General features: G+C 31.6%; 1 protein-coding gene across 2 annotated transcripts in view; it reads left to right on the forward strand.

Moving 5' to 3' along the window:
• The window catches only part of Rab3-GAP (Rab3 GTPase activating protein), a 244,686-nt gene that overhangs the window by 176,453 nt on the left and 41,300 nt on the right, over positions 1-26,933 (forward strand). Inside the window, exons 24-27 of one of the 2 annotated variants that reach the window (XM_085825301.1) lie at positions 1,243-1,329; positions 2,802-2,960; positions 15,342-15,515; positions 24,697-24,767. In XM_085825301.1, the coding sequence (XP_085681427.1) occupies positions 1,243-1,329; positions 2,802-2,960; positions 15,342-15,515; positions 24,697-24,767 (491 nt within the window). The remainder of the gene's footprint in view (positions 1-1,242; positions 1,330-2,801; positions 2,961-15,341; positions 15,516-24,696; positions 24,768-26,933) is intronic. The other variant, XM_085825302.1, reaches the window with a different exon arrangement.

Below are 26,933 nucleotides of genomic sequence, written 5' to 3' on the forward strand. Positions count from 1 at the left end.
ATCTGGCACAGTACTTCTGACAGAGGAGTCAGTATACATCCCCACTGGGTTCAAGGCGTCCGTGTCCGAAGGCACATTCACCCTTTCACCAGTGGTTCTGGTTTCTGTAGTCCTGAAGAGAAGAGCATCCGCACCCGAGGGCACATTCACTCCCTCAGAAGGAATTACAGTGGTTATAGTGGGGATTTCAGAAGATGGGTTTTTATCTAATTTTGTATTTCAAGCATCCATTTTGGTATAAGATTGAAAGAAGGGGGAGAAAAATTCCTTCCGATTTTCTAAGAGCCAGTTTGGAGGGGCTAGCCCCAGATTCAGCAGCCAGTAGTGACCTCGGAAGAGCCCCCCGCTCTGCCATGCAGGACCCCACCCAGGCACCACCTAGAACTACAAGGCAGGCGAGATTATACACCAGCTGATAGAGCAGCCAGGACATGCTGGTTAGGCTGCCCCGGGCTCCTGTACTATCTGGCGGCCTGAGACACAAAACTCAGCTTTTCTCCTGTATCCTCTACATGGCTGCTTCCTCCAAGACCCCTCCTCTCCAGATCAAAGGTCCTCGGAATTTCAAATCCTCCCCACAATCGCCGGTTTTCCCAGGGAAGAGCGGTCCGTTGGGTCGTCATAAGATTACTCATCGTCAGACTGAACCTCATCCCACTCACACCTCACCCATAGTCACAGTATGCCACAGGACTTTGTGACAGTTACCCATTTAGCACCACTCAGGGGGCACGTGTGACTTAAGGATAATCACGAACGCGGGTAACATTACCCCCCTAATTTAAGAATATACTATGCTTTCAAGGTTCAACATCCTGATTCGCCGGTTCATATCATGTGACCCCAAGTGATATCATCTCACGTAAATTACGCTACAAAAATCTAATTCTCTCAGTAATTATCTACATTAATTTCAAGTTAAATCTTAATTTGGAATACAAGTTTGAAGCAAGAATTATTTTAATTCGTACGAATAGCTTACTCAGAAATTATGTAAAACCACAGTGCTTTACTTCGCTAGTGCATTCTCAATTAGAATTTATGAATTTTAACCCTTGACTTTGCCTTTTCTATATTTTCGCCTTCGGGTGAGTGGTGTGATTTCATCCTGATTTAATTACCATGAATGGCCTTAGGGCATAAAATTGAACTATCTAGTAAAAATTCTACGTAATTATGTGCTAATATTGAAAGAAACAATCAATCTGATAAGAAATGGCTGCAACTTGTTTTGAAAATTAGGTTACCATGGAGGATATTCTATTTGGCATCAGTTGTACCATTATTGGCGAGTTTATCACCTACTCCGGCAAAACAGAAAAGTACCAGGTATGATTTTTTAAGTCACATTCTTACATTTTTTTCTATAATATACATTGTACAACAAAATCATAATACAAATAATTGCACATAAATAACTTAAAAGTTAGCGATTAGACTCCAAATGTGAAGAAAAGTTTTCAAAATAAATTATTTATTAGGTTTACCTTTTATTACTTTTGTATTACTGTCATTTTTAATTTTACAAATATAAACATATTTTCAGAAACAAAATCACAGATTCTAATTGTACAAAGGTTCAATTTTAATTACTGTGGTGGCTGTAGTTGATGTGTATTGATGCAATTTTTTCGATATTTTGTCATAAAACTGCTTAATTCTTAAATATGTTCATAAATATTCAACTTTTTTCTCATTCTGCACTCTTTTTTAATTGTATTTTCTGTGTTCTTGTGTTTTACTTCTCATATTGCATTTATTGCATAAAAATTATATATTTAAAATAATAGCCACTTTATTGCTACTTTTAAAATATATTAAGTAATTTTAGTGTTCCTCCCCCCCCTTATATTTTATTTTATAATTTCATCCTTACTATATGATACAGCTTTACATCAATAAAAATTAATTAAAGGATTTTTTTAATCAATGGGATCCTAATTCTGCCGATCCGTTACTAATGCATATTCGGCTGTCAACCCCCAATCTAGCTCTTTATCATTACTGACCCTCTTTTTAAACATTAGCCCCCAGTGGGTCAACAGTGATCCCACTAGAAACCCCTAATTTAAACAATGTTTAGAAGTGTATTCTAAAAATGAACTTAAAGCTTTTAGAAGTTTCAAAGGAATGGAAAATATTTTTGATTGAAATTAATGCTAGTCCATGTATATACAGTACAAAGTCCATAATCCATCCGGAATAATCTATAATCTGACCTCAAAGCCACAAACTTACGCTTGCGCATTTGATATGCGCATCCATTACGAATGCGCATAAAGCCAGTAAAGTGTTTACACATGCGCACTTCCGATAGTGAAGAAAGTGACAGAGAGGTTATTGAAAACGAAAAAATTTTGATTGACAAGTTAGTCGGTTACACAGCAATTGCAGGATTTAAACAGTAGAACTTTGTAACTGAACAAGATATTATGTCTGTTTATAGAAGAGAGAATTAAAGAGAAAGTATTAGCACAAAAACGATGCAACTTAAACAACTTGCATTGAAAGAAATGTTTATTAAAGTAAACAAATAAATATTAAGCTTTTGTTTTGTAAATTTTGATACCCTTTAGATCATAATTGCTCTTTATTTCATAAATTACGGTTTCATATTTTTAATTGTATGATTTCTGCATGCCATCTTACCAGATTTAAATTGATGATCTATAATCCGGGAAAACCCCTAATCTAGAATTTCCGAAGTCCCAACGAGTCCGGATTACGGACTTTGTACTGTATAAGTATACATGTACTAGCATTTAAAAAACAGAGCTTATTTGTTTTCATTTGTATTCCAGGATCTGTTACTGACCTCGTAGCAGTTTGGGCTGTATCGGTGGGTTTAGAGCCTGAAGTACTGTCTTCGTTTCTCTCAGCCGAGGACACCGATGATGTTTCAGTACCTCAAAAATTTTTGGATGACAAATCGGATTCCAGGTCTTTAAATATTGTTAAGGGTAAGTTTTTCTATAAACATATTTCTTAACTTTTTGCTTTATTGTAGTGAAGCGGTATGTAAACTAAAAAAGCACAGAGAGACATTGAATTTTGCACATTAAAATTTAAAATAAAATTTTAAGCATTTAATGTATTTTAAAATATAACCTGCATATTACACTGTTGTCCATAAGCTTGAGAATATGTATTTTAAAATCAGTAGAGTTTGCAATTATTATGTAACAAAAATCACTTAATTAAGGTAACTCTTGAATAATTGAATTTTATTAACTGTAAGAACATAATAAAAGTACTTTTTGTTTAAATCTTAATTAAAAGTACTAATAAATAACAACTAGAATCAGTGTACAGTCCAGTACTACAGTTGTGAAGGCTAAACAGAAATAGATTTTGAAGGTTTAATAGAATAGGCCCACAATACTGAAGTATTTCACAACATATTATAATTTATGTGTAACTTAGGCTGGTTTAAAATGGTAACATTTGCTTGTGAGTACTTAATGGTTATCTTAACCTTTTAATGAAACTAAAGTATAAATTGTTTTGCAGTTTGTTTGAAATCTACCTTAGCAAAAGCAAATCATTGCTGCATCCAATTTCACTACAATATTTGGGTTCCTTTATACAAAATTCACAAATTGTCAGTTGTAGAAGACAAAATGACAGAAAAACTTGTGTTCACACAGCTGACAAAAAAAAAAAAAAAAAAAAAAAAAAATCTGATAAAGTTCCAGTCAAAGGAGCCAAAGCCTAACAACTGGCACTGTCTCTTAATATGAAAGGAAAGCAATTCTGAAATAACTTTTTGAAAAGCTGAAGGTAAAGACTTCACAGTATTGATCAGTAGTTGAAACTGGAGTGTACCGAAAAATATAAAATAGAGCCAACTTTTGTTTAGTGGAACACCAGGATTTGAAGAGTAATGATGCTGTAAAATGAAGCTACTGGCACTTAACTGGAACTTTCTGAATTGTTTGTCTATTGTTTCATTTGAAGCAAGTGTCTTTGTCAGTTTCACTCCTGCAGCAGAAGAAGGTTCCACTTAACCTTCAAAGGTATAAATTATGCATATTATGCTGGTCCTACTTGCTAATTCATTAATCAGAGTTATTCACAATTCTTTCAAGTTTCAAACATTTAGATTTTACAATCAAGTTTATCAAACTGAAACTCAGAAGTACTTAGAACCAAGTTCATGGATTGCTGTTGAGTTCCTCTAGCCTTTTCACTAAATAATTTCACCATAATTTACAAGAATGTTTTTGATTTTTATCTTGCTTAGAAACAAACTGATGACCACAAGGTGCTATCCAGATGATATTGCTTGCCACTGAAGAATGCTATGGTAGATGGGCTTTGCCAAAATATTATTTATTTTCACCAAATTATCAATTAAATTTCTTCCAAAACAACTGCACAGCAGGACTGACATCCATCAATACTCCACATTAAGAGTGTACTGTGATGTTGCATCTATTTGCAGACCTTTCCCCCCGAAAAAATCCCCCCCTTAGGAATTGTAAATATATTTTTGAAAAGAAATTTTTTTTCATATGATATTGCTTCCCTCTGAAAAATGCTATGGTAGATGGGCTTTGCCAAAATATTATTTATTTTCATCAAATTATCAATTAGATTTCTTACAAAACAACTGCACAGCAGGACTGAAATCCATCAATACTCCACATTAAGAGTGTACTGTGATGTTGCATCTATTTGCAGACCTTCCCCCCTTAGGAATTGTAAATATGTTTTTGAAAAGAAATTGTTTTGATCTTCTGTGATTCAATTTTCATGTTTTTTTACATAGTTCTTTCTCGATCTTATTTTTCCTAAAAATGGTTTCCAGCAGTTGTACGTTCTTTAAACAGGGTTAATATGGTCCTTAAGAATCCTTAAAAGTCCTTAGGTTTTTTAGATTTGATTTTTGGTCCTGAGGAGTCTTTAATTTTGGCCAAAGTCGGCAGAAGGTTCTTAATTTTAATCATCTGAAGTTTCTGTCTGTTTTTACGACTGCCATTTTGAGTGTGAATTAGCATTTTGGAGGAATATTTTTGGCGATTTGTTGACAAATATGGTTATCTTATGGTTGACAAATATGGTTGACAAATATGGGTTCATGAGTTATAATTTGTTCCTATTTCTAATATAAATGGTGGGATACTCGATTTCTGAGCAAGAAGTGAAACATAAGCATTTCAAAATTATTTCATTTTTTCTAATGAGCTCTTAAACAACTTTTCGCTTTTGAGGATGTGAATTCTTCTATTAAACGGTTCTAAATTTGGCAATTTTAAGATCAGTTTTTATAGAAAATTTTTATTTCCGAGATCTGGGAATTTTTTGACAATTTTTTTCAGGACTTTGTAACATTAATAAATTTCATTTAAATAATGGTAATATTTTGGAATTATATTTAAGAAGTAATATTAAAATAAAGTATTTGTATTTTTTGCTGTCATATAATAAAGTTCCATTTTGGCCACTTAGTATACAATATTTTCGAATGTGAAAAATAAGCAAGGTATAATTCTGTAAAGCACCTTCTATGAAACATTTCTTAGCAAAAGCAAAATAGCTATGTAATTAATTAAAAATGTATTTTTAATCTTTTTATGTTAAGAGTTTGCCCCATGTAATTGTCTCATAATATGCATCAGTTTTCTCCAGAGCATAATTTGCAACCGAGCCCACAGGAGCCCTGCTCCGGTTTTTATGTACCTGAACAAAATTTCAATAGAAATTACATCTTGAAAATTTTATTTTTAGTAATAAAATTATATTAAAAATCACTTCTTAAATTTTAATTTGTCTCTTCATATTTTGTTAAATTTTAACTTACACGATTTAATTATTTTAAACATTAATTAGTGAATTATTGTAATAATTATTTAATTTAATGCTTCGTAAAGAGAGTTACCCAATGTTTTTATGGAAAGAAATTTTGCATCCGAACAATAACATCTTTATCATTTTTCGGTACTTTTTCTTTCTTTCTAATGTGGTTAATTTGAGTAAAAATACATTTAAATCCTGAGATGTCTAATGAGAAACATTAAACATCTTTCTGAAATGTTGCTAACTGGACTCGTTAAAATCATTACAGTCAAAAGTCGTTAATCCGGACTCGTCGGGACTTCGGCGATTCCGGATTATAGATCATCAGTTTAAATCTGGTAAGATGGCATGCAGAAATTACAAAATTAAAAATATAAAACCGTAATTTATGAAATAAAGAACAATTATGATCTAAAAGGTATCAAAATTTACAAAAAGAAAAAGCTTAATATTTATTTGTTTACTTTATTAAACATTTCCTTCAATGTAAGTTGCTTCGTTTCATGTGATAATACTTTCTCTTTAATTCTATTAAACAGACATAATTTCTTGTTTAGTTACAAAGTTCCGCTGTTCAAGTCCTATAATTGCTGTGTTGAGAATACCGACTAATTTGTCAATCAAAATGTTTTCGTTTTCAATAACCTCTGGGTCACTTTCTTCACTATCGGAAGCGAATTATAATGACAAGGAACTTGATTTAAATCATATCAAAGACAGAAAGAAATACTACACTTAGTATGGAATTATAAACCAAATAAAATAAAAACATTTGCCCTGAAGATAAGGATTGTGCTGACAGATCAACTTCCAATCCGCGGCGTGAAATTGATAAACAGATTTCGGATCTCAAAACATACTTTCGCTTTGTAGATACAAATTACATATTAGTAAATATATATCGGAAATTCTATTTGACATAATCTTTCTAATCTATCATAATCTAATAATGACGTTTCTGCCCTCCCTCGTCTGCCGCAGAGCAGCATGAAATTGATAAACAGATTTCGGATTTCAAAACATACTTTCACTTTGTAGTAAATATATATCGGAAATTCTATTTGACATAATCGAAAGTTCAAGCTTACTTTTATAAAATTGCTCTAACAGTCTGCAAAAAATAATAAGCCAGATCCAATTCGAAGATTAAGGAACAACGCAATCGGCAACATTAACTGAATTAGATAACTTTAGCTTAGCGTATAACTCCGTTACAATTTAAACGCGCATGCACACAAACACATTCGCAGCCGTAAGGGTCTTACGCGCTCTCGTAAACGCCTGTGCGCATGCGTGAACGCGACGCATGCGCAGAAAGTTTGTAGCTTTGAGGTCCGGATTATAGATCATTCCGGATTATGGGTGTCCGAATTAACGACTTTTGACTGTATATACTTTTTTTATGATACATTTTTTAGGGGGCTGGCTGCTCAAGCATCTAGTTTATGATGAAATAACGTAGCACCCCCTAAAATTCTATTGGGAATTCTAAAGATATGCTGATTTTGCTGTTGCATTTCGTGTGGACTTTTTACATTTTCAAATTCAGAATTTCTGCATTTACAAAATGCAGACTAATTATCTTTCTGAAATTTAATTTTAGAAGAAATATATTATTCAGATTTTATAAAAATATTAATTTTTAATTATAAAAGCTATAAACCATATAAAGACTGTGTTTTAAATTTTGAAATTGTTTTTCATTTATTTGATATAATCATAGACTGTTTAATGCTCTGTGAGACGTCAAACTTCTTGTATGAGTGCACTGACTTTGCTCAGACAGGAAAATTTTTTTATGCAATAAAGTTATTTTTGTTGTTTGTATCATAAGGGCGGAAAAGGAAAAAGTTATTGGGAAGTTTTGGTTTAAATATACCGATTGAAAGAAAATGAAGTACATACCCACATAGCACAAAAATATCCTTGGGATATCCCGAGGATGTTGCTCGCGGGATATGCACACATCCTCAGGGCATCCCGGAATATCCCGCTAACCTCCTAAACACCTCCTCCCGAGTGCTTAATGTCACATCCCGGGATATCCTCAGGACATCCTAACTAAGTCCCATCGACAGCGTGCGGGATGTTATTAGGATATGAACTCCTACATACTACATCCTCAGGACATCCCAGGATATTCCACTAACCTCCTAAACACATCCCATTATATCCTAAAAACATCCTATCTATGTCCCATCGACAGCGTATGGGATGTTATTAGGATTTAAAGTCCTACTTACTACATCCTCAGGACATCCCGTAATATCCCAGTTTACTCCTAAACTCATCCTCCCAAGTGCTTAATGTCACAACTCAGTATATCCTTAAAACATCCTATCTGGGTCCCACCGACAGCGTATGGGATGTTATCAGGATTTGAAATATTAGTTACAATATCCCTTTAACCTCTTAAATACATACTCTCAACTGCTTAATGTTACATCCCAGTATATCCCCAGAAATCTTCTTTATATTCCAGTGAAGGTGATGTGATAACCTGAAACTTGCTTATTTTCCACAGACGGTCTCAGGTCCTCCATCTGTGGTTACTATAAAATAACAAATGTTAAAGAATATTTATACAAGTTATTTTTCTAATTTGAATTTTAATTTATTTAATAATTTGTAAATATATCTAAAACTGAGCAAGAGACTTAGAGACTTGAAATAAATTATTAATACAAAATATTATAAGAGAAAATTTTGCTTGAAAATATTAAAAATCTTTCGATCATTTTTAACCATTCAATAGCCCAAAACTGAATTCTTCGATATATTCATAATTAAATTATTCTACAAATTCAGTTCTGACTTCAGTTAATTTGTATTCAAAATTTAATAAAAAATTAAGCATTTAATAACCTTTAAGTAGTGGACCAGATGTGTGTAAATTTTGAAATTCTGAACTTAAGTCGGTTATGTTGATTGAATCATTATTCATGGCTACAATATGATTAAACAGTTCATGAGTTCGTCTTGCTATTTGCTGTAATGGAGTGGAAGATTTTCTAATCAATTTTTTTATAGAAGATATATAGCTTTCAAATTTAAATGCACTGTAATTATCTAACGGCCCAAACATTTTTACATCTTCGCAAATATGCAGTAGGCAGTGAACATTATGAGAAATATACTGTTTTTCATAATAAAGCCCAAAATTTACTACGAAGAGTTTTAATAGAGACTGTGCGTATTCATTAATTGCCGTCTGATTCTGTATTTTGCATAAGAATCTAATCGAAATATGAAGTAGTAAAAAATTATCATATAACTTTTTGTTAAATTTAAAAAAATAATAAGTGGGCTAGTGTACAGTAAAAATTGATGGTATTCTGTAGCTTTCCAATATTTTAATTCTTTTAGAGTTGGTTCCTTGGTTTTCTTGCAAATTCAATTGGTACATAAGGCTTTAAAAACTGGTCATTAAGAAAAAAAAATAGTTTACCATTTTTATGTGTTAATCGTGCTTGCAAGGTGCCTCCGCCTATCCTAATACTAATCATTTTTTGTGCTACTCCTAAGCACACAAAGGGCATAAAGTCTAACGGAAAATATATTAGTCCTATATTTGGAATATTCCTTAAAATGGGATAATCAGTTCTTCTTGAGACATAAAAGTTCAAATTCTGAATCACAGTTTGAAATGGAACTTAAAGAATATTTGCTAGCGTGAAAGTTCAACACAGGCTATTTTCATAATTAAATGCTACTTCATCTTCTGACAAATCCGATAATATACGTTGATTTATTCTGCTGTAAATCCGTGTTTTAGATATCTGAGATTTTTTTTTTTTTTTTTTTTTTTTTTTTTTTTTTTTGTTCTGATCATTTTTGTAGAATAAAGGAAAAATTTTGAAACTTACTTTTCACACTCTCTCAATGTAACTCTTGCAAGCGTCAGCAAGTCAGTTCGTAACTGAAACAGAATTTGGAACGACGGCTATTAACGTTTAGCAGAATAGCTGAATTCTGGAAATCAGAAAGTAAGTGCGTGTACTTTCCACTTTGTGGGGTTCTTCAAGGATATCACTATTACGGAGCAATTAAAACCGTTGGGGGCATTCTGCGTCCTTTGTTGTGAAGGGATGTTTCCCTTGTAGGGAGATACAAAGAAGAAAAAGTCTGACACATAAATTTGCCACGTTAAATCTTCTTGGGGCATCGGCTACAGAAAAAGTGCTCAGAGGTGTTACATTCTGAGCGGAGCTCGGTTTCTCAAAAGCAAAGAAAATTTGAGAAGCAGTGTTATATAACTTGAAGAAATGTGTTTACTGCATTTTTTGGATGTTACAAATAAATTAATAAAGTAGTAATTATTGTTAAATTATGAGGAGTCATTTAGCATTGCCAGCATAACGTATAAGACTACAGAGCGCTGGATATATTTTTTTCACGCTTTTTTTAGCAAAGACCGACTATTTGTATGGTTAAAGAGGTAGCAAAGTGAAATTTGAGGAGAGTAAGAACTTAATGTTAGTTCTACCCATTCATAAACCTTATTTTCCTATTACAGAGAGGTAAAAAATAAGTTACTTCTTACCTCAGTCGCTTTGAAAGACTAATTCTCATTATTAAAGAACTTACCAGAAAATGAACGAAGAAACTGCAATGAATTTTTTAGCCCAATAAAATTATTATTCTGTTTATAAATTCAAATTAAAGCAAGTTAAACCTCGTATAGCCTAGTTTTTAACTGCGTCTGTAAACTAAAATTTCGTTTGTTAAAAAAAAAAAATTATTGTTACTTATTACTGCACAGCACTAAACATCATTCATTAATAATACAGTCAAAAGTCGTTAATTCGGATACCCATAATCCGGACCTCAAAGCTCGATGCATGCGCATAAGACCTTTACGGTTGCGAATATGCTTGTGCGCGTGCGAAAAATACATTTACGAGTGCACGTTTAATGTATAACAGACGGTATAAGGTAAGCTAAAATTATCTAATTATCTATTTCAGTTAATGTTGCAGATTGCGTTGTTCCTTAATCTTCGAATTGGATCCGGCTTATTATTTTTTGCAGACTGTTAGAGCAATTTTATAAAAGTAAGCTTGAACTTTCGATTATGTCAAATAGAATTTCTGATATATATTTATTAATATGTAAAGGATCTACAAAGCAAAAGTATGTTTCGAAGTTCATTAAACAAAAAGTGAAATCGCTGCAAAAAATGGATAAAGGCATATCCTTTGTTTATCTAAACTTTAACGTTTGTTTATCTAAACTTTGTTTATCTTTAACGCCGCAGTGGGCAATGAATTGGAAGTTGATCTGTCAGCACTATCCTTATCTTCAGGGCAGATGTTTTTATTTTATTTGGCTTATAATTCCTTACTAAATGTAGTATTTCATCTCGATGTACTCCGTCTTTGATATGATTTAAATCAAATTCCTCGTCATTATAATTCGCTTCTGATAGCGAAGAAAGTGACAGATGTTATTGAAAACGAAAAAATTCCGATTGACAAATTAGTCGGTAGACACAGCAATTATAGGACTTGAACAGCGGAACTTTGTAACTGAACAAGAAATTATGTCTGTTTAGAGAATTAAAGAGAATGTGTTATCACATAAAAAACGAAGCAACTTAAAGAACTTACATTGAAAGAAATGTTTAATAAAGTAAACAAATAAATATTAAGCTTTTTTTTTTTGTAAATTTTGATACCCTTTAGATCATAATTGTTCTTTATTTCATAAATTACGGTTTCATATTTTTATGATTCATTTCATTATTTTATGATTTCTGCATGCCATCTTACCAGATTCAAACTGATGATCGATAATCCGGAATCGCCGAAGTCCCGACGAGTCCGAATTAACGACTTTTGACTGTATAATAGTGTAACAGATCAAAAAGTATTTTTTTCTTTTGCGGTTTCAAAGTATAGTTATTTCTATGCTAAGAACTATCAATGAATTTAATAGAATACTTTTATAACTTGATATTTCTGATTAGTGCCTCAGAGAACGGGTAAGTGATTAGTGACTGATTGCCATACAGAAGGGCTCAAGTTCGAATGCCAGACAAGACATGGATGTACATCCTGCCCATATGTTCATAGGATAAATGTCTTTGTGAAAGATTTTCTGAGTTAACCTGTAACGTAAATAATATTTGTGTTCAAAGATATTAGAAAAGTATCTAAAATAATGTTTACAAAATATATTATGTAGCAATTAGAATTTAATCGTAAACACACTTTCAATATGAAACTCAAAACGGCTGAAAAAAAGTGCCTATAATTTGTAAGAAAGTAGTCTGATCACTAGGCACTGTTAAACAACAACAAAAATTTGAAAATATTATTACTTAATACTTACAGCCAACATATACAAGACAAAAACCAGTGTAAGCATAACAATTAAATTTTCATGTGCAGAATAGGTAATCCATAGAGTAAGATTTCGATTCTTATAACATGACTTGCTTGTGGTACAAGGTTACTTTACTTTAATATTTTCAGATATGAGCTTCCATAAAAAGTAAGTACTGAAGATATCTAAGAAACAACATCCTCAGGAGATCTTCATATATCCCGGGACATTACGACTTGAACAGGACATCCTTAAGATGTTGATTTACGAAGTCCTCAGGATATCTGAAAATCAACATTCTGAGGAGATCTTCATATATCCCGGGATATTGAGACTTGAATGGGATATCCTCAGGATGTTGACTTAAGAAGTCCTCAGGATATCTGAGAATCAATATCCTCAGGATATCCTAACTGCTTCCCGGGACATTGCGACTTAAATATGCGACTTAAATAAGATATCCTGAGGATGTCTTGTGTTATGGGGGTAAGTACCCAATATTAATAAAAGCAATTAAATCTATTTTTACTTGCGTAGATGGAATTTGTTCAAAGTTTATTTATATGGCTGTTATTATTACAGAATGCAGTACACCCTTGAACACTGATAACCGAAATGCTAAACAGACTATGAAATACTACTTATTCTCATTATATTACAATATACTTGAGGATCAGAAATCCTTTCTGAAAATCCTTCTGGTAAAATTATTAAGGATAATTTTTTGAATAAATAGACAATTCTCAACATTCCATGAATCAGTCTCTTCTGTCTAGCAACACCTGTTAGCATGCATACTTCAAGTTCTAATCTAATACTTAAAGGGTTAAATAAAAAGCTAATGCTATCTGTATCAAGATGGCTTGTTGATCATACTATACTTTCAGTTTTTAGCAAAGAAAAATATAAATGCAGTCAGTTCCCAGAAGATGAACCGTCCAAAATGTTATGCAGCTGTGTGAAATGATGTAATGAAACATACATTAAATTTTTAATTAATGAAAAAACTATGCATTTTACTTTGTTTGAAATTGTTTGAAAATGTGTGTATTTCATATTAATATTCTGAATTATTTGAAATTGTGTAAGATTTTTATTCCATAGTAATTTTCAGGATTCTTTAATTCTACAATTATTCCTGTAAAATACTTACGTGTCTTATGTACAAAATTCAAAAGTTGTCAACAAACTTTTTCGTTATTCTGCTATTTTATAAAGTAGTGTATTAGCTGGAGCTATTATTTTAGCTTGTAATAATATAACAGAACTTTTGCCGGTGATATGAAAAGTATCGACAAAGGTGCAAAACTTAAAGTACTTAATTACAATAAACATGGGTGTATGAACATAGGTGTTTATCTGCTTGCAAACCAGTTCTCAGAGTTTTGCCATTCAGATTTTTAATTTTTCTTTTAAATTTAATCATTCATAATTGCTTAAAATGCTGAATAATTTAAAAAACAATAAGTGCTCTCTTTAATAAATGATGTAATCTTAAATGCAATTAATGTACACTATGTCCAATTAGTAATAATTTTTAATGAATATTTGCAGGATCTTTCTAATTAATAAAATCTGTTTCTAATGTCATATATCACCTACTTTTACAAAATTATTCATTCCTTTTTTTAGATTTGTTTATTTAAGGAATTTCTTTAAGATTCTGAAAATAAATTTATTTCTGAAAGTTTGTTCAGTAAAGTAAGGGGGGAAATATTAAAAAACATGAGTAGTGAGTTGTTAAAAATAAATTAAAAAATAAAAAGTCTGAAGAGTTAATTTGTGAAAAAATTTAAATTTCTTTTTATAATGTTAAATGTGTAAGACTCTATTACGATTATAAGAAGAAATATTGTATAGTAAATTGTTAATAAATAGGAAAATAATTATGAGAATCTGCATGATAGTTTGTTAAAAAATGTAGAATCTTTTTTTATGTTTTAATTGTCAGGTATTTACAAGGAGATAAGTATTGAAAAACAAATATGCAAAAAAAAAAAAAAAAGAGTAAGTATTCAGTTATGTACCTTGACTGAAGATGCAAGCACTAGAATAAAAAACTTTTCTAATTGTTTGTATATTTAAAACATGCTGGTTGAGGAGGATTTTGTTATCACTTTTATTTTTTGCATGGTAAAAATATGCAATATAAGCATTTATTTTCTAGTCGTCTATAAGGGGGGATCCTAATCTCTTAAGCTAAATTCTTAATGTATGTCTTGATTATCCACACACTACAAAAAATTGGCAACTCTCGGAAATAAGGAGAAATGTTTGCTTAGCTTTATAGCTCGTAGCTACTTTCATAAATAATTACTGCTCTTAAAAATAATAATAAAAGCATTTCATAAGAAACAAGGAATTTTATGAAAAAATGAAAACATGAATGGTTACCATTTAAATTTTTAAGCTAGTGGATGCTGATTAATATAGCCTTCAAAATTTCTTTGAATCATTTCTTAATCTCCTGTGCAAATGGTGTAGTGATTAGTGATGCTGACTGCTTTACTGAAAAGCATGGGCTCAAATGCTAGAAAAGACTTGGATGTGTGTAAGCATATAGTGTCTGTGTAGCAAAGGGGCACTCAAACTACAGTATGAAGAGAAAGGCTGTCTTCAGATTTCTCTCTAATCCATATCCTGACTCCTCTGTTGTAATTTTTGATGTTAACATGATGATCGTTTTTGAAGTAAAGTTTCATAAAATTCTTTCTTTCTGGGAAAAATAATGTATTTCTGAAGAAATATAATGCTGTCTTTCTCCTCAGCAGATAATTGCTGATCTTGGTGCATCCTGCTGATTATCAAAATGACAGTTAAATGCAAAACATGGAAATCTTTATGCAGACAAGCATATGTGTGACTTGGCTATTGTTGTATATGTACTCAAAGATGTGCAAAAATAATAACGTTTTTGCTGAATATTGAAACTTGATATGTTGATAATCAAAAAGTGCCTTCCCTATCATTAGAAGATACACAGTCATTATTTTAATGGTCATATATCTTCTAATGATTGTAAGATCAAAACTGCACTGTAATTATTCACAGTAGTTGTATATAATAAGAAGGAAGGCTAAAATGTGCTCTTATATTAACAGTAAATTCATATTTTTTTTCTGAAACGCGATAGGATGGTTTTACTTTTTATGACATCTTAAATATGAAAAAGGAATTTCAAGTTCTATATTTATCTTTCTGTGCTTATTTTCCAGGATTGCTGAATGAAGTCAGAAAAAAATTTCCACACAGCTTGAATCACGATGCGTTGCTTGCTAATTGTTGTTGGGAGCACCTTATGCAATGGAGTAAAAACAAAGATGCTGTTAATCATCTCGACAAATCCTTAAGTTGTCTGAATTTTGTTGGAAGTCCGTTGATTAAAAATGGTATTTAACTTCTTCAAGTACTTTTTTATGTAACCTAAATATTTTATTACTTTTTTAGTTTATAGCACTAAAATTTTTGAAGTAATTGAAACAAATTCCAGAATTCTTTGTTTTCTGCATGTGTTACATACTTCAGAAAATGTCTAATTTGGTTTATAAAATTGTTTTCATATCCAGGTAACCTAATAATCAGGGTTCCCCAAACTTTATTGGTAGTCAACCTCCTCCAAAAATGTTTGAACTTTTTATTTAAATTTTTATTTTGCTTATTTTATTTTATTTATTTATTATATTTTGTTAAAGGTTAACCACATAATTATGATAGGGTGAAAAAAGAAGCTAATATAATTTTTAGATTTTTTATTTATTTATTATATTTTAGATTACATGTATCTCATTCTAATTTTTAAAATTCTGCACTAACTCAACATTCATCAGAAATAAGGGAAATAACCAATTCTCTGTTATGATAAATCAGCAGAAACATTCTGATTTTAATAATAAATTTGTCTACACTTGTAATACATCTGAATGGTGATTTAACCATATTGAGATAACATGCCTTTGTTTAAGAAATACCCTTGGGCTGGATGAAAGTCAACAGGAACCGTCCCACAGGACGGAGGTTTTGCATCGCTAAGCCTAACTATTGAAAAAAAAAATAAATAAATAAATAAGTTCTAAATATCATAAATTTTGGTTCTATTTTAGATTATTACTATTTTTGATTAATTTATAAAAATTATGTTGTCATTCCCTTCTTTCCATCAATTAGCTATAAAGTTGCACATATTTTGCAGAAATTTAACTTTTGGGTTGTTTATTCTCCCATCAATAAAATTCCGAGTTCCATACTTAAGGACCCCATTCCGGATATGAATTCCTGGGGTATTTATAGGATTCCTTGCCAGTGTGGTTTAATTTACATTGGCCAAACTAAGAGAGCCTTAAAATTTCGCATCAAGGAACATGAGGCATATGTTAGAAGAAAGGAAACACAGAAGTCTTCTGTTGCGCAACATTGTTGGTCCGAAAATCACACTTTCAATTTTTCTGCTGCCAGAATTATTCAAAAAACATCTTCCATTGGAGAACTGGATTTCACATTCATAAAAATCTAGAGGCATTTCACATTCATAAAAATCTTTCTGTTCTAGTTAACGATCCTAATTCCAATCCAAATTTGCCTTCGGCCTTTAAAGAAATTATGTTTTAGTTCTGGTTTCACCAACAGATGGCGCCACTTGCTTATTATTGTCCAGGCTTTCTTATCTTATCTAATCATTTTTCCCTATCTTGTTCATTTGTGGTTTTGCAGCTGAGGATGGTGGTTCAGTAAAACCATCGAAACTAGTCATGGGAAAATTTTGTAAATATAACGCTGGTTTTTGTTGTTTGTCTTCTGAATTAGTATTTATTCGGCGTGTTATTGTGTCTTAATCATGAAAATGTTTAGACAAATTCTAGTTAATGAAGAGGATAGAAACTTTCAAAGAATATTTGGCGGTTCAATCCAACTGATCCTGTTCAAGAATTTCGACTTAATGCTGTCACATATGGCACTGCCCTGGCCCCATATTTGGCTACTTGTGCTTTATATCAACTTGCCTACGATGAGCAGAATAACTATCCTTTAGCTTCGAAGGCTGTACTTCAAAACTTTTTTGTAGATGATTATTTAGTAGGTGCTCGAAACACTGAAGCATGCAAAAATCTAGTAAATCAACTCTTGCGAATGTTGAAACGTGGATGATTTCTTCTGTGTAAATGGTCATCCAGTGACTTGTCAGTATTAGAGAATATACTCAAGGAGTTGAGAAAGGATTCTGAGGCTATGAAAATTAAAGACGATAGCTCAATCAAAGTTTTAGAAATTAATTGGAACCCCCATGAAGACTACTTCAACTTTTCCGTGTCCATTTCTGGAGAAAAGTTTAAATACACTAAAAGAGGTATCCTTTCTGTTCTAACATAAATATTTGACCCATTGGGTTGGCTTGCTCCTTGTATTATTTATGTCGAAATCTTGATACAAGACATGTGGAAACCAATGGCTTAGCTAGGGTGGGGCAAGGAAGGACATCTGTCCTCGGGCACAGCATCAAAGGGATGCAAAATGATGCTACGAAATTTTTTAATTTTTCATTCTTGGCACATATAAAGGAGCGCAAATTCTTCAGTTTTCCCAGGGGATGGAAACTCTAGCTACGCCCCTGGTAGAAACTCCATTTATCGTGGGATGAACCTGTTAGTGGTGAGATTGCTAACAAATGGAAGAGTTTCCAAAATGATTTACATCTTATTCAACAATTAAAAATACCGAGATTTGTTTTGATTCCTGATGTAAACTATATTGATATATGTGCTTTTTGTGATGCCTCTGAGAAAGGCTACTATGCAGCAATTTATTTGCGTTCAGTGTCATGTAATTTGGACATCAAAGTCACACTCTTAACATCAAAAATGAGTGTTAACCCTCTGAACATGGAATCACTACCATGATTAGAGTTATGAGCTGCAGTTTTGTTAGTGAATTTACTTAAATCAGTATTAGAAATTTATAATTTCCTATATGTAATGTTTTGGCCTGGGACAGAGTCAACTGTTGTACTGTCCTGGATTTTTACAGAACCATACCGTTGGGTTCCCTTTGTTGCAAATCTTGTTGCTAAAATACAGAACTCAATTCCTAATGTAAGGTGGAACCATGTCAATGGAAAGCTGAACCCAGCTGATTCAGGGACAAGAGGAATGTTTCCAGCCGAATTTCTGAATTGTGAGCGATGGTTCATAGGACCTACTTGGTTATATTTACAAGATTTCAAAACATGACCTGACAATGATCATCTTTGTGCTGATGTAGATTATGAAGGAGTTCGTAGAGAAAAGAGAAAAGCGTGCATTTAAGTATCTTGTACAGTAAAGGAAAATGACATTTTTGAACAGTATTCATCTTGGACAAAATTACATCGTATAGTTGGCTTTATGCCTAAGATTCATTTGCAACTGTCCAAAGTCCTCCGAAAATCAATTGAGAGGTTTTCTGACAACCTAGTGAGCTTTGATTAGCTACAAAAAAAGTGATTAAAAACATCCAAGTATTTTATTTTTCTCAGGAGCTCTCTTGTTTAAAAACATCAATAAAATTAAAAAGTGTGAGCAGTCGAGTAATACAATTAACTCCCTTCCTTAATGAAGAAGGCATCATTCGAGTAGGTGGTTGCTTAAAAAATGCAAACATTCCTGAAAATAGCAAACATCCTATTTTGCTTCCAAAGGAAGGACATGTCACTAATCACATCGTAACTCATTACCATGTCACTTATTTGCAGGCTAGTCAAGAGTTATTAACAAGCACTTTGCGAATGCAGTTTTGGATTCTTTTGGTGAGAAGTATAGTGAGGAAGATAATTCACAGATGTATTCCTTGTATTAGAAATCTAGGCAAGACTATGACCCTGATAATGGGTGATTTACCCTCGCCCAGAGTTCAACCATCAAGACCTTTTGCAGTCACTAGTGTTGATTATGCTGGTCCATATTTAGTTAAGTCCCAATTTGGGAAAAGAGCTAAAACTTTCAAGTGTTACGTATCCATTTTTGTGTGTTTCTCAACAAGAGCTGTACACTTGGAGTTAGTCAGTGATCTATCAACTTCAACGTCTTTAGCAGCTCTAAAAAGATTTATCACCCAACGAGGCAAACCATCTGAAATTTCGAGTGACTGTGCTACTAAGGAAAAGGTGCTACTAAGGAACTTCAAAGGTGCTACTAAGGAACTGAAAGAGATTTATAAAAATGCAGCTCACATTGAGAAAAGCAGTGAAGTATGTAACTCACTACATTACCTCAGAAGGTATAACTTGGTTATTTAATCCTCCGACATCTCCTCACTTCGGTGGCTTGTGGGAATCTAATGTGAAATCCATGAAATTTCATCTTAAGCAAGTATTAGGATTCACACTTCTAACTTACGAGGAATTTTTAACAGTGCTTACACAAGTGGAAGTGTCTATGAATTCTCGTGCTTTATGTGCAATTTCTAGTGATCCAAACAACTTTAGTGCATTAACTCCAGGTCATTTTCTGATTGGAGGCCCTTTGCTTGCCATTCCTGAATCTGACTTGATTGATGTGAAATCTTCTAAATGCTGGTCTCTAGTTCAACAGACTGTGCAACATTTTTGGAAACGATGGTGTGCAGAAAATTTAACAACCCTTCAAATCTAAAATGTGGTGACTTAGTTCTGATCAAAAATGATCAAACCAATGGAAAATTGGAAGAATTGCCTTAATTCATCCAAGCAGCGACAAGAAAGTTCAAGTGGCTACAATCCATACAGCCACTGGTGATTTCAAACGAGCTGTTACTAAATTGTGTCTTATCCCCAATCATTGACTAATATGAACTATGAACTATTGAACTTTAATTTTAGTTATATTTTCAATTAATTTTTGTTAATGTTATTATGTATGCTGTAACTACTTGTCTTCCCTTCTTTCTTTCTTTCTTTCTTTCTTTTTTTTTTTTTTTATACTCTTAGAATGTTTCAAGGCGGGGGGCTGTGTTTAGTATTTTTTTTTGGTTACCAAACAAATTAATAGTGTGTCTTTGCAACAATAGATGGCGCTACTGCCTGATGATTCAGTTGTGGTTGTTATGGTAACGAACATTCAAATTATGTGATTTATGTGTTTTATTATTATTATTATTATTGCTACAATGCTTTGAATGATGTCACGTGGATGGCATTTCTTCAATTTCAAAGTGTTATGTAAAATAAATAAGTGATATTATAGTCCACTTGCTTATTTTTTTTTTTTTTTTTCATTTTGTGTATTTATTCTTAATCAGTCACATAAAGAGAAAAAGGGAAAAGGAACGCTAAAAGTGAAAACACCATCATAAATTATACCTTGAATATTCTCTAGCAAAAGGTTCCAAGTGTGTATTTGTTTGTTTAAATTCATATATATAATATTGGGTCATCTGGAAAGTTCTACAGCATTTCAAATACACTTCATTTATCAGGCAGTTTGAGTATTCTAGAAAGTACAGTGCATGGTCATTTGAAGATTTGGTTTGTAAGCTGCTATGATGTGTGGGCACCCCATATTATGACGGAGCAGAATATGCTTGCATGCAATTCTTTGCTAAAAAAATAAAGAAGCTCTTCCTTTAAATTGCTCATTACCAGAGATGAGAAGTAGATAGTATACAATAATGTTACAAAGCTCATGGTGTAAGCCAGGGGAATTTCTTTTAGTACCACTGAGAATGGGTTACATCCCAAAAAAGTAATGCTTTCTGTATGGTGAGACTGTAAAGCATGGGTGTCTAAACTATGACTGTTTGAGGGCCACATAGCAAGGTAAAAAAAATTTGGGGGGCCGCATTTCAAAGAAAAAAAATTTGCATGGGCGAACATACAATATTTTTTAACAAATTGAAATAAAAATTAGCTCATTGTTGTTTTATTTTCTTTTTATTATTAATTTTTTTAATTTGAATTAGATATGTATAGATACATATTTATTATTAATTTGTAAAAGTTTCGTTTTATTTAGTTTGGATTTCATAAAGATGGAAAAATTCAAATTAATGAGATGGATGAATTTGCTGAACAAGCAAATCGATATCGGGTTCAATAGACAAAGTTGCAATTCTTGTGCATTTTCAAAATGTTTTTCAGTGATCTTTGTCCTATTTTTGTTTTTTGTATGCTTTCTTTATTCTTGAAAATAATTGTTCATAAATAAAGGTACTGTCAAAAACTGAAGACATTAATAAAGCAGGATTGTGAAAATTAGGATATTTATCATAGTGTAGGTAACCTGTATAAAACTCCAGTAAAGAAACATTTTCAAATTTTTCTTTCAGTTGAATGTCACTGTGCAGGTAAATCATCGTGACATACTAAGATGTTTTTATTTAAATTTTTATTTTAAAGTAAGTGCCAACGAATCAATTATATATGAATCAAATTCAAACATTCATTTTTTTTTTTTTTGGATAAAAATGTGCAAATTTAAATACTTTCATAATTTGCATTTGGGCCGCATTTTAAAGACTTTTGGGCCACGCTTTAGACACCCATGCTGTAAAGGAATAATTAGATGCCAAATTAAGCAATAAATTTTGAAAAATACTCTTCATACTTATTTAACAGCAGCAATTAAAGCAAAGTGCTCAGATTTTAGCCAACTTTCAAGATGCTCTCATCCAACATAATGCAGGATACCATATTTAGATAGATGTCAGACAAAAATTTACTCAATATAGTTGAAATGTTTTATGTCACCTCTCGTATTCATTAGACTTTTCCGTGTTAGATATTCATCTCTTCAGACCACTTCAAAATTCTATGAATGCCTTAGGGTTCCCTTCTTTGAAGAGTGTCAAACAGCACCTTGATACTTCTTTACAAATAAAAAACAAATAACTTTTTTAAGAAAAAATGAACTTTCCAGCTGCCAGAGAGATGACAAAAAGTCACAGAACAAAATAGTGCTTATGTGCTTCAGTGAAATTTGTTTATGCTTTTTGTACTGCTTCATTTGTATCTGTCATAAAAAAAACTCCAGAACTTTCTAAATTGATCCAGTAAAATTTAGTTATTTATTACTTTAGTGTTTTTTTATTTACTTTTCAAATAACCAGTCTTGAAATTCTGACTTATATCTTATGGTAATAATTTGCATGCGTTGAAATAATGCTTTTACTGTTAATTTTTTTAAAGCAGATATAACACAATTTAGGCCAACAAACTTTAAAAGCATCCATAGCTAAGTGATACAGTTTTCATGTTTTACTGAGGCTGCAAGTGTCTAATTTGAAATCTAAATTTTTATTATTGTAATTATTAAGTAACTGACATTTTAAACTTCCAATTGTAAAGAATTTTTTTAAAAATAAATATGTAAATCCAAAAATTTAAGCTTGACATATGTATTTATTGTATAATCTACATATATTTTAGGGCATGTAAAATAAATTCCTGTGTATTTGGAAAGTTATTAATTTTTTTTTTCTTTCTTGAACTGATATTTATTATTTAGTGTAGCTGAAAGTTCTATTCCTTTCTTTTTTCCCTGTCCTTTGTAGAGCTAAGAAATATAGCAATGCTTTCATTTGTGATACACTAAATTTGAAATTTATTTTACCTGTTGCTTTTACATGTGAACATTTTCCTCCCCTCTGTTACTGCAATATAAAATTAACATATAATAATCTTGATATTTTCATTATCATATATTGAATTTGGTTGCAGCTATCTTCCTAGCTTTGACTTTTATTTGTTGTTTAAGATAAAAGGAACACTATTTTAATTTTTATAAATTAGATTTTATTATTATGGATCAGTATCATACATATTTATGTGAAATTCAATTGAATATAAATGAATGTTTAACGGAGTCATTCTACTGATTTATATCATCGTTTTATCTCTTCAGAAAAAATCATGCAAGTTAATGTTATAAAATTTTTCATTGTTGAGCATTCCTTTAATATTTAACATATTTCTAAAAGTTTTAAAACTTATTGCATTAGAAGTCACTATAAGATTGTAATCAGCTCAAATGGGAGATGACAAAGTTAAAATTCCAGAAAAAGATAGAAAATAAGGAGGTTAATGCTTCGTAGGATGAAGAAAGTATTACCTCTAAATGGAATAAACTAAGGGATGTTATCATCGAAACAAATACTCAAGTTGTGGAAAAGGTTAAGAGAATGAAAAGGAAGGATTGATTTGATAATGAATGTTTTTTGGCTTAAAAAAAAAAAAAAAAAAAAAAAAAAAAGCATAGAGGCATTCAAGGAATGCTATGATTGCATATAAAGATACTAGGAGAGAGGGGGGAAAGGATTCAGGAGATGGAAAAGAGTAATTTCTTCGAAGATCTTTTTTAAAATGTTGAACATTTGAGGGGATCCAATAAAAGCAGAGCTTTCTTTCGAGAAATAAAGAATTCAAACAAAGAACCTCCTCATATAATAATAAGGAGGGAATTATTTTGAAAGATAAAATGGAGGTGCTGAAGAGATGGGGTGAATATTTCAGTGGCTTGCTGAGTTGTGATAATGGAGAGTATGAGGTTCTCACAGAATGCTCACTAATCTACAGTGAAGATGAGGTTGCTCGACCATCATTAGAAGAAGTTGTTGAAGGGTTTAATCAAGCTAAAAGATAATAAAGCAGCTGGTCCTGATGCTATTCCTACTGAGTTACTGAAGTAGAAGTTGAGTGAAGTTGAAGTGAGGGGGAATAGAAGTTTTAAAAAATTATATGGTTTAATATAGGCAATATGGGATCAGGAAATTATACTTGAGGAATGGAAATTGAGTGTAACTTGTAATACACAAGAAAGGGGATATTCTTGAATGTCTAATTATAGAGAAATCAACTCACTTTGTACAAGTTATAAGGTATTCTCAAACATTCTATTCAATAGATTCTATGCATATAGAAAAAACAGTTGTAGATTGTCAAAGTGGATTTAGAAAGTTCTACCATAGAGCAAATATTCAACATTTGACAGATTATAGAAAAGAATTTGGAATTAATACTCTCCACATATTTATTGATTTCAAAACTGCTTGTGATAGTATTAATAGAGAAGCTATCATTGCAGCCGTAAGGGAGTTTAAAATACCTGAAAAACTATTAAAGCTAATTACCCTGATACTAGATGAAACTAAAATCACGGTAAAAATACAGAATGAACTGTCAAAGCCAATTGAAATTAGAAATGGTGTTTGATGCGTTGGCATGCCTTCTCTTCAGTCTGACACTAGAAAAAAAAGAGATTCAAACATTAATACCAGAGGAAATATTTGTAATAAACTAGTACAGTTATTAGCTATTACTGATGACATTATCATCATTGCTAGAGCACCAGCAGCACTAAAATGGGCTTTTATATCTCTAGAGAAGGAGGATCTCAGAATGGGCCTGAGATTTAATGAAAATAAAACAAAATACATGCGATGAAAATGTCATCTGTTTGTTACTGATATCTGATGGGAGGGAATATAATTCATATTTCAAGTTCTGCATCTCTTTGGTGATCTCTCTTTACAACAATATAATCCCTTTTAACAATCTAATCTCTTTTGTATTGATTGATTATCCTACATGTCATAGTGATAATTTTTTTTTTTTTTTTTATATATATGCAGGTTTTGCAACAATGATGTGGAAAACATGTATTGTAAAAACATTTGAAGCTTTATCTTTGCTTATGGAGAAAGTGAGTAATTGTTATGTACTTCAAAGCAGTGTAATGAAAATGTAACTAATAAATTTTATCATGTATTATTTCTTCAACTTGTGTATTGGAATTTAACAACAAATGTAATAGTATAGAAATCTGTTATTGTGCACTTTTCTCATTCTGATAAAAGTAAAATATAATTTTAAGAGTCATGTTAAAACTAATTAGTAAGTGCTAATTATCAAAAGTAATTAGTTCAAACTAATTAGTTTGCATTTAACGTCTTTTAAAATTAAATTTTAAATGTACTATAAACATTATATTATAAATTATTATATTATTTAATATTCAAAATGATTGCTGTATTTTAAAGGGGAAAATATTTCTTCTAGTTATACATAATTTTTTATGTATGACTTATTTCTATCATTATTTTAATGAAATATTTATCACTAGAAAAATATATTGCAACAAATACTTTATTACAATGTAATAAGGATAAGTTCAAAGGAGGAAGCTCATCCCTGTATTTAGTTTCTGTAATATCAGAAATAAATACTAATAAGGAATAAAAGTAATAAATTGAAATAGGAATGATATTTTGAAAGAGATCTAAAGTCTGCATTATTTTCAAATACATAAATTTAAAATTGCATTACATTTCAAATACAGAAATAATACTTTTCATTAAATTTGAAAATTTTGATTGCTGTAATTCTTGCCGTTACAATACTCATTGACATACATATGCATACACACTGTCAAAAAATAAGAGAGTTGTTGGAATTAAATCATGAAATTATATATGTACAAGAGTTCTGCTGATGCATGTAAATCATTGCAACTTAGAACCAAAGATAAAAAATTTATTGGAGAAAATTATAATTCAAGAAGACTGTAATATAGTGCTTCTCAACCTTTTTTTTTTTTTTTTTTTTTTACCTCTTTCACCATTGCTAGAAGAACAATCCCTCTCTTCTCAAAACTTGAAAAATACATACAGTGTGAAGGCTGGATTCTGGAGCACCAGTCTAGTAAGTAAATAAATATATAAATAAAATTAAAATAACAAGGCAAATTTCTGCCCCTCATGCAAGTCTAGAAATAAATCTAATACTCAATAAAAGAAGCAAGTTCACCTTAAATGCAATTTTCCATCAACTAACTGAGATTTCTAGCATGCCACTTTCAAACATATATTGGCTAATGAGTGGCACTGTTGTCAATGACAATAACTTGATTGATGTGTTGATGTTGGCTAGAATCATACTTTTGGCTCTTGAGCAGTCGTGAGCAGAGTAGCACTTTTATATCTGTTCTAAACAATGAATGAAGCTCTAATGTTGCCATGTCTGCATGTTATTTTACTAGACAAGTGCAGAAGTCCTGACAGTTCAAGATTTGAGACATTGTACTGTACATACATTTATTTAGATTTAGATTATTTTCTTACATATTTCATAAATTATTTATTTATTAATTCATTGTCTTATAAATTAAACTAGTTGGTAAATACCAAAACTGTAATAAAAATAATTTTTTACATTCATAAACTAAAACTAAATACTTGACAGCTGAATAAAGGCTGAATGCTTTCCACCCTGCAACTATAAAATCTCCCCAGTTCAAAACCCTAGCTGCAATACCTTGTTTATTTCCTACAATTTGGATTCAAGATGAGTACGGTTGAGTGTGGGGGCATGCAAATTTGTGTGGTATTTATATTAATATGTAAATTTGTTTGGTGGCCTGTTTAGGTTGTTTGATGACAGATGTTCCAATTGAAACTATTTATCCTGAATATTTGTGGGCTACTGAAAGTTGCAATTTAGTTAGTCTGCTAAGTATTTGATTGCTGTTGAATCTGATAATTGGGCAGGCCTAGGAAACTTATCACCCTTCTCCAGAAATTCCAGAGAGAACTTTCTGCACTGGCATTTCCCAGAAACTCGTATTTTATGTTGTTGAATATTATCCTGATATATATACCTCTGAAAACCTTGCCATGAAAGACAACACCTGTAGCTTCCAGTTATCTGACTCTTAATTCCAAGCTGTTAATGTCCCTCATGTAATTAATAACAGTTTCTGATTGTAATATGTAATGACTTGTCAAATCATCACATCAGTAGTTTGGGCAGTCGGTAAGGCTGAAACACTTACTGTGAAGCAACCATCAGCTTCTAGAGAGATTCCGCCATT

Source organism: Stegodyphus dumicola, chromosome 10 (assembly GCF_044657685.1).
Source record: "Stegodyphus dumicola isolate Sdum_Otavi_A_Nest chromosome 10, ASM4465768v1".
In the NCBI taxonomy this organism is placed as follows: domain Eukaryota; kingdom Metazoa; phylum Arthropoda; class Arachnida; order Araneae; family Eresidae; genus Stegodyphus; species Stegodyphus dumicola.